At 39.1% G+C, this 9,133-nt stretch overlaps 1 protein-coding gene across 1 annotated transcript in view; it reads left to right on the top strand.

The window, feature by feature from the left end:
• The window catches only part of SLC9A2 (solute carrier family 9 member A2), a 34,806-nt gene extending 26,819 nt beyond the window's left edge, over positions 1 to 7,987 (top strand). Inside the window, exons 10-12 of the mRNA XM_074535821.1 lie at positions 722 to 853; positions 3,409 to 3,499; positions 5,521 to 7,987. Of these exons, the coding sequence (XP_074391922.1) occupies positions 722 to 853; positions 3,409 to 3,499; positions 5,521 to 5,891 (594 nt within the window). The 3' untranslated portion in view covers positions 5,892 to 7,987. The remainder of the gene's footprint in view (positions 1 to 721; positions 854 to 3,408; positions 3,500 to 5,520) is intronic.
• The last annotated feature ends 1,146 nt before the right edge of the window (positions 7,988 to 9,133 follow it).

Raw genomic sequence — 9,133 nt, forward strand, 5'->3', positions numbered from 1 at the left:
CCTCTGTGTAAATACTTACTTGATCTTGTACTATTGATAAGGCCTAATGTTTTTGTCTTATTACCTCTGCTGCAACCACAGTATTAAAGTAGGATCATAGGTGCCAATTCAACCCAACACTGTCTATTTGTATACCTGTATATTGGTCACTTCATGATATGGAATTAGATTTCCTATTTGCCTCCAGTTGTAAAATTGTTTGTATTAAGAGCCAAGATGATGAACTGGAAAAATAATGAAATAAAAGCAAAAGGACATTTCACATTTGTCCTCCTGTGGCTAAGTAGTTTGAATGCCTGAGCCCTTGGAAAACATTCAAAAACTGAGCAAGCTTCAGCTTGCTGGAGGTAAAAATTACTTCCCTCTAGGGGACTCATCACTTTCAAATATGTGTCTTCTGCTGACATACTGACCAAGCTACTACAGTGTGGGGGTAAACACGGTATTAAGCCAGCTTCTTACATTTTGTCTTTCATTATAAATATCAGCAGGTTAAAAAAAATGAAACAAAACCAACAAAAAACCCAGGTGGCTGTGACGCAGATTAATAAAAACATTCTCAGCATAATTATTGTTCTTGTTTTAATCATCTGCAATACAGCCCTATTCACTAGGATTTATGATGCTTATTAAAGCAAAATGCCTGTTTTTCCCTGTTCATATAGTCTACCACATTTGACATCAAGCTTTCCAGGCTGTGATCACTGCTTTTCCATTTCAGACAATGTCCTACAACCGACATAGCCTGGCTGCAGACGCAAGTGAGAAGCAGGCCAAAGAAATTCTGATCCGTCGCCGGCACAGCCTTCGGGAGAGCCTGAGGAAAACCAACAGCCTGTCAAGGGAGAGACCGGTACTTGCAGTTTCTGGTGTTTTTTGTTTTTTTTTTTTTTTCTTGGTCTGTTTGGGTTTTTTTAATTTTAATTTTTATCGAAAGCTGCTCTTTGTAGCTAACTGTCATGCAGAAAAAGCAATCATCTGACTTGCAGGGAAAAATCCTGAATTTGGAAGATAACTGCACATGTAGTATCACACACCTTGAGTTGCACTTAATTTGCATTGAGCCCCTTATTTGCATTGACACCTTCAGCAAGGCTTCAGACTTGTAGCATGTGATGTGGGAGTGGGATCTGCTGCCATAATTTTACCTCAGAGAAGCTGGACAGGCTCTGTACACGATGTAGGTATGATCAGTATTCTCCATTAGTATTTTGATGAAGTGTGGATGATTAAAGGTTAAAAATGACTTTGAGATAGAAAAGCTACTTACAATAAGCTCCAAAATATAGGAGAGGACTTTTGATCACATCAGTCAGAGCAAGCTCTTAATTTGAAAAATATTGTTTGCTCTTTAGTATTCATAAAATGCAGTCAGGCCTTCAGATTTTGACACTGGTTAGGAAAACTGCTTCCACTTACAAGGATTGCTGTGGCATGATACTATTTGGCTCTCTGAGGCAATCCTGCAGTTGTAAACTTCCAACCATATTGGAATGGAGCACACTAATTATGATTCTTTGGGTAATATCAGATATCAAGGAAATTAGCCATCCTGTGAATATGTATTTTCACGTTACAGGAATATTTAGTGACTGCTGTCTTCATAGATACAGTTGTCCTTCAGCAGTTGAGGCTGGAATAATTTCTCCAAAAGGATGATAATGTCTCATAGGTGATCATTTCCAGAGCTACTGTGGTGTTAGTTATGACAACAAGACTGTTCCTGAATGATTTTTTTTCTCCTCAACCACAGTTACATATGTTATCTTTTTCATACAATTAAATTATTTACTGTGTGAGGAGTATAGTAAGGAGACTCAGCAGGACTTTAGGGGCAGGGAAAGACAAAAGGATGTCTGATAACTTTTTAAAACACACCAGCTATAATTTTAAGAATAATTATCCGTGGATAAATCCTCCACAGAGGGAAGAGGAGAAAGAGGAAAAGAATAAAAATCCAAAGAGGAAAAATCTCAAAGGGAAAATAAATTTCCTTTCAGGTTCCCTATGGGTCTCCCACAAGTAATGGTATTAGCAGAGGAGAGCTGGCAGACTGTAAAGATTTTAAAAATCTTTGTAGCAAATGTAAGAAAGGATGTCCTTGAGAAACTTTTGAAATTAAAAAATAAAAAAAAGCAGCTTGTCCTGGAAACTACTGTCGGGTTTTTTCGGCTGTTTGAAGGGCCTGGAAAGGCCCGGAGTGGCTTTGGGACAGCCCGCGTATCGAAGGACGAGAAGAGGCTTCAGTTCTTCTTTCGGTTTTTATGTTTATTAATTGTTTATCTAAAAGATGTTTTTTCAGCTCGACAGAGATCTGCTCAGCAGTCAGCTAAGAGCACACTGTGCCGCCCTCCGGGCAGGCACCTATCTTTATACCTATTGTTACGTGTACAATATTTATCATTTTTCTCCAATACCATTTATTCTTATTACTCGGTGCACTTTTAGTAATAACTAATCTGAAAGTGCCACCATCACTAAAGAAGATGGAGGAGAAGAAGGAGAAGAAGAAGGATAGGACACACTCCAATTCCTCTATCTTACTTCTCTAAACCCCCCTGTACATAAATCTTAAACCCTGTGTCTCACTCTCTAATTAACTAATCTCTTCGCCATTCACCCCGGTGAAGTCTTCTTATCTTCATACAGGTGTCGTCTCCCGTGTAGGGTCAAAGTTTTGCCACCAGACACTTCTGGCAACATTCTAGGACTCCCGGGCCCCCCAAGGGTGGTCTCGGTGGCTCGGCATCTCAGGACTCAGATCCTGAGATCCCACAAACTACCTCTCATGTTCTAGAAGTATGAAGTGTGGTCTGTTCCCAGAGCTTTTAAATCTTAGTCTGGGGAAAACAAGGATTTTATGCCCTGAACTGGTAAATGATCATGCTGGTGCCTAACTTCCTCATCAAGTTCAGTGTGACTAGTCAACTGTATAAAGTCGTTTATATGTATAAAGTGCTTGCAGGATCAGAATGCAGATTAGTTCTTGAGCCCAAGCTACAGTCTCACCCATATTTTTGCAGCTGGCTAATAAAAAGTTTTAAACAGGTTTTAAGCTGCATGAAGTGCCATGCTAATGGCATTTGCCTTCCATAGGAAAGCCTGTGCAGGCAAGGTTGAGGTTAGAGACCATACATTTATTAACTGTGATCTCAGAGGGCATTGCACTAGGTTTTCATTTGATTAAACTGCTTGAGTTTATTCAGTCTTTACCTTAGTTAGCACAGCCTTCAGCCAGCAATCAGCACTGAATGTGTAGTAAAGGATCACATATTAGCTAATTCAAAACTACTCTCCAGCCCTTTAGCTACAGAAACCTGTTCAAGCCTCAGTTGTGTATCCTAGCATGCATTATGCAGGTACACTCGGATGCAGTGACTTAAAATGTTTGGTTTCCTTTGCATGCAGGCTGCAGCAAATACAAAAAGATTCCTTTCACTTCCTAAAAACACTAAACTCCCAGAGAAACTACGCGTGAGAAACAAAACATCTTCCAGAGGTAAAGAAATTTTTCTTCTTTTCTCTCTGTGCTGCAGTCATTTTGCTTACATAGAAGAAAGGTTTTTCCAGGGATGATACAGGGAAATAAGCAAATAGAGCATTTAAAACAGTGTGTCCTAAAGCAGAAATGTGAGTGTAGAGAAATGCTCTGGACAGGAGGGTTTTGTGGGGCATTCTCACCTCCTATCCCATACTGGCATAGTCCTCCCAGCACATTTCCTGTCAGCAAGCAGCTGCCTGCTGCACTTCTGCACCAGGAACACTGCCATGGCTCATTCTTCTCATCTTTATTCCATAATCCAGATATCCCTCCTGGATTATGAGCCTATTCGGTTCTTTTCTCTCTGGGGTCAGGGTAGAGGACACTGCTCTGAGAAGCAAACCAGAGACGGCAATGAGGCCTATAGTTTATTGTTCTCATATGAAGAACCTGAAATGCTGTGGTTTACAAGGTTTAGAACAAAATTGTTAAATTTTTTCCTCTGCCTAAACTCACAAATGCTTTATATTGTAGTTTTTGAGTTCTAACAAAAAAAATTTAAAAAATCTGTTGGAGCACCATATTTGATGTGAAAACTTTGCCCAATTCTATATATTACTTTTAATACTGGTTTTATTACCATGCTTATATCATACTTGGGAGCATTTTATTTCATGGCAAGCTGTCATAAGGATCCTTTGCTGGGAAGAAGAAACCTGTGCAGAGTTTCTAACATTTCCTGATCTCCACCCCAATTAGTTTTCCACTATTCCCAATTAATTTAACAATATTAATTTAACAAAGACTGTGCTTTTGTCTGTTAATAATGATATCATTGCTCTCCTAAGTGCAGGATGCCTTTTATTCTGTAGTTAGTCTGCAGAGGTCACCTACTGTCACCTAGAATTAAAGAGAAAATATGCCTCCAGATTATTCAATTGTCAAAAAATATATTATTTGACATACTTAGAAGAGAAAAAGCCTGAAAACACAGTCTGATGAAGACCTGCCTTGATATATAATTATCTGGGTGAATGGGCAATTACATGGTGATATATTTTGTTGACCCCTTCCTCACCTTTTTAAAAGAAATAACATGAAGGCTACTAATCTAATTTATTCATATGACAGTTGCACAGTTGTTTACTTTGATGTATTTAAAACATCGTATCTGATTTAAGTCTAAGAACAAATCTGAGGCATTCATAAACTATTGTTCAAATTATTATCAAATGACTCAAGTGTGCAAGTTTTGATGAAGATGTTAATTATTTTTAAAGAAGTTTGCTGGGGTAAAATATATGCACATGTGCACATCCACACTATCTCCAGCTTGGTTTACCTGGCAATGATCATTTAAGGGCATTCCCTAAGCAATGATGCCACCTTTCCCTAGAGCATATTCTACCCTGCTCTGAGTGGGAGGAAGAGTCTGCAGCACTTGCAACCTATAAGATTTGCCCTGTTGATTCTGTTTCTTGTCTTACATTCAGCCTTATTAAGGATGGGATATTTCCACCCATCTGTACATTGACCTTGAGAGTAAGAGTATTAATGCTCCTTTTCCAAAATCAAGTTTCTAGAGCCCCTGTACATGTTGTGCTCCAGAAATGCCTCTCAGTTTAGATTTCATGAGATGTGGGGCTGAGAAATCTAATTTTGGTATCCTGCTTGGATGTAAACAGGGACTAGACCCTAAGCTCAGAGAGATGCAGTTTTTTCTGTCCAGAGAACTGGAAATTTTCCAGAATTGGGGAAATGTCACTTCAATCAAGGGACCCTTAGGCAATCCAATTGCAGCTGAGTGAGGCCTTTCTAAGAATCACACTTTTGAGGGTAGGGATGTTTTAAAGCCAAATCTATCCCCTGTTTGGCAGAGTTAAGAGGCTGTTACTGGGTCTAATCAGAAGGCACTGAATATAGAAAAATATGGGGAAACTTTATTGTCTGACTGCAAGGGCCCTGTGTGCTGTTACTCAAATATTCCTGGAACAGTTATATTCTACACCTAAAACTATACTTTTGTTTTCAATTAACAGTGGGTGACAGCAGTGACTCTGAGCTGGATGCTGCTACCACAGTGCTCAATCTAAGGCCCAGAGCAGGGAAAATCTTGAGAGACCAGAGACTGAGACAACAGAGGCCACTGCCTGAGTTTAGGGTGGAGTGGAAGAACGAAGTTGACGGGAGCCAGGTCGGACGGGGAGAGCAGCAGGACCCGAGCACCTTGCCTCAGCCATCCATTGGGTTCAGGCAGCCTCTGCTGACCAGACCAAGATTTGGCACTTTGAGCAGGGAAGATTTGACTGCAGACCATGGGTCAGCCAGACCTATGCCACCACCACGGTTAGTTAGGCAGGCGTCGCAAGGGGACAGACCGAGAAATAAGCCTGAGAACCAGCTGTACTGAACAGAACCAAAGGAGAACTATTGATAATAAACCATGGACATACTGAATTAGGATTCTAAATGATCTGATCAGACTGTGGGATCCATTACAATAACAAACAAGCCTCCATCTGGGTCTAACCACTTCCATTTGAGTTAAGTAAACTCCATTAACTAAGTGAAAGGAATACTGCAGTGATTGCAACGTTAGAGATACAAAAAAATATATCTCTTTTACAAATAACTTATAGCAATGCTTTAATTTAATCACATTATTTCCACTGTTAAAATAGAATGGAAATGTGCCTTATCACATCATCTCTCATGGAACCAAGTCATGAAGGTTCAATACCCAGTTTTCCATTGAAGTCATTGTTGAAAGTCCAGTATATAGATTCTTAAAAATACCCCCAAACTTGTGTATCATTTCAGATTTTATTTATAATCAATAATACTTGTTTTAACCGGAGCGTCAACATGAATACCACTGAAAACTGCACAATGCACCTATCCTATAGACTTCTAAAGAAGAATAAATATATTACTGAAGCCTAGTTTGCTTGAAGATCTCTGATGCAGAAAAAGAGGAAGAAGAGAAGAAACAAGCTGTAGGGGAATTGCAAATAAGGCTTATAAAAAGGACTTGCAACAAAGACCTGAATAGCTTGAATTTTTACTTTCTGAATTTTTGGCAATATGTTACCTTTGAAAGGTACTAAGGATCACCAAAGAAAAACTGAATTACCTTGGCTTTCACTTATGTCAGCAAGAACTGAGAGCGCTTAGCAGGACACCAGAAGGCCTGAAAACAGAAAACTTCAAGTGGATAAATAATGTTTTGAATCAAAATTGCTTTTTTGCACCTTAGTTACTTGGTTGCAATGTAATGCAAACACAGCAGTAGAATAGTTGCAGAGCACTGCAGGTAGACAAAGCGAGCAGTCTCCTGTTTGAGTCAGGGACCACTGAGACTCAAGAAAGCTCATGCTTGTGACCCTGGTTAATTTGTTTTACTTTTTGTTTCCCCATCTGTAAGAGGGGAAAGGTAATCTTTTCTTTGTCTGAGCTATGCACTCCAAGGAACAAAAATGTTCCATCTAATTTGTTTTTACAGAAAAGTAGCACAGTGGGGCCCTGGAATCAGCTGAAGTCACTGTGCACCTTAATAACATGGACTTCTTGATCCTAGAATCAATGGCTGCCATTTGAGGGCATGTGGGAAGCATTAAAATAAATGATACTTAACTGTAGCTCTCAGGAATTTGCACTTTCTGTCCTGTTTAATCTAAGTACTGAGCTTGCTTTAGCACAGATACACATTTCAGTACAATGCAGAAATAATTTTCTTTCTACTTGTTACAAAATGGATAATTTTCATTGAAGAATGTACACTGTGAAATCATAACTTTTCTCTTTCATTAGCACATTTCTAAATCTGTGGGCAATAAGATTAATTTTTTTTATTTAAGCTTGTTTTGAAAGAACTATTAAAAATCAGAGTTTCCTTTTAAAACCACAAAGTAGATTTCTTTCAAATGTTCATGGGTTGGGGTTGGTAAGTGGGGATGTAAGACTTTCCTTCTTCTAACAGCATTTCCAAAATACTTATGTCATGTATATATTTGAAATATCAAACTTTCCCAAACTCTTTCCTTAGGTCCTTTAGTCTTTTTCCTCTGTTCAAGCTATGGAAAATTCTGCTGTATGGCAAAAGCAAAGTCTAAGCTTCAGAGGAATGGCTCTGTGAACCCTATAATCCTCAGTCAAATGTTCATGGGTATTCTCAACAAATGATTATTGTGGAAATCAATACTTAGCTGTCCTCTAATGATCATCTCCTGTTTGGAAATAAACTTGGGTTCAAGCAAAGCCAGCAAGTTTTGAAAACAAATTTAAATTTGTCTTTCAACAGGAATGTACTTTCATCTGTTAAACTGTTAGGGAATGCTATGTCACTGCATTATTTGGATCATGTTTGAATAAGAAAAAAGCCTCAAGTTTTGATTTCAGTTTTGAGACAACATCCTCCTTACAGATCAGATTGTTTAAATTAGCTGTTTTATATCAGGCTGATATGAAATCTGACCAAATCAATAAATGTGAAATGTTGCACATCAACATTTAGTTTACTGTCTGTGGAATATTCTTGTTTGTGTGCTGGTAATGACCAAGCACTTGGCTTCTGTCTGGGGAGAGCTGCCTTTCATTTTTTTATTTTTTTCAAACAGTTGTTATTTTTTATGGCACAATTTTAAATAATGAATGCAGGTTTCAGGAGCCTTGCTGCTATGCTGGTTGCCCATTAATGCAGGGCATGCTCACATTATTTGTGCTTAAAGTGGTACATAGTACAAGCACATCAATTTGAAGGTCATTTTTATGAAATACAGTCTTAAGCTCTTGGTACTTCAAAATCTGATAGCATGTTTTTACCTTTCCAAAGCACTTGAAATCCACAGAATACAAGCATCAAGGCACATCTCCAGCATGGTCACACTGTGAAACAGAATTGCAAATCTTCTGGGACTCCGTGTCCTTGTGAGCAACCCTCTGCCTTCCTCACTTCTGCTCTTCCCACCCTTTTTAGGCTCTTTCCCACTACTGCTGAATGCACCCTTGCCATGTCTGGGAACTGATTGCTGGGTACTCTCCTTTTCAGCAGCAGTGACAGCAGCAGGTGGCACAGGCATTGTTCCAGTTAGACCTTATCATTCAACTCTCACTCTGGTTCGGTCAGAGGTTTGTCTTTACTTTTTTTTTGTTTTGTTTTGTTTTGTTTTGTTTTTCCTTTACTGCAAAGGAAAAACACGTGAGCACTTTCTTTGAGCCTGCAGAGGAGACATCCTTCATGTTGCATCAGTTTGCCTGCTGGAAATTGAAATACCCAATAGATCTGTCCTCGAGCACCATCTGATGGGGAAAGTCACACATTGACCGAGGACAACGTTTCTTGCTTTTTCAAGGAAACCGGATCTTCAGCAGTGACTGGGAAGCTTGCCAAAGCCACATACAAATATTTTGTTTCCAGATGGACTCCCCAGTACACTCTGCAGTACAGACATTTTAGTGCATTTTGGATGAAGAAAGTTCAGTTTTAGGGACAGTGGGAAAACACAGTTCCATTCTGAATTAGGGTTTTAAGGATTTTCCCTTCAGCTCCTGAGATGCCTATAAACTGAAATAAGAAAGTAGGTATAACAAGGCCTAGAGAAGATAGACACCCTGTTACCTTTTTTAGGCATATACTTCAAAAAAACCCCAAGA

This window comes from Zonotrichia albicollis, chromosome 2 (genome assembly GCF_047830755.1).
Source record: "Zonotrichia albicollis isolate bZonAlb1 chromosome 2, bZonAlb1.hap1, whole genome shotgun sequence".
NCBI classification, from domain to species: Eukaryota; Metazoa; Chordata; class Aves; order Passeriformes; family Passerellidae; genus Zonotrichia; species Zonotrichia albicollis.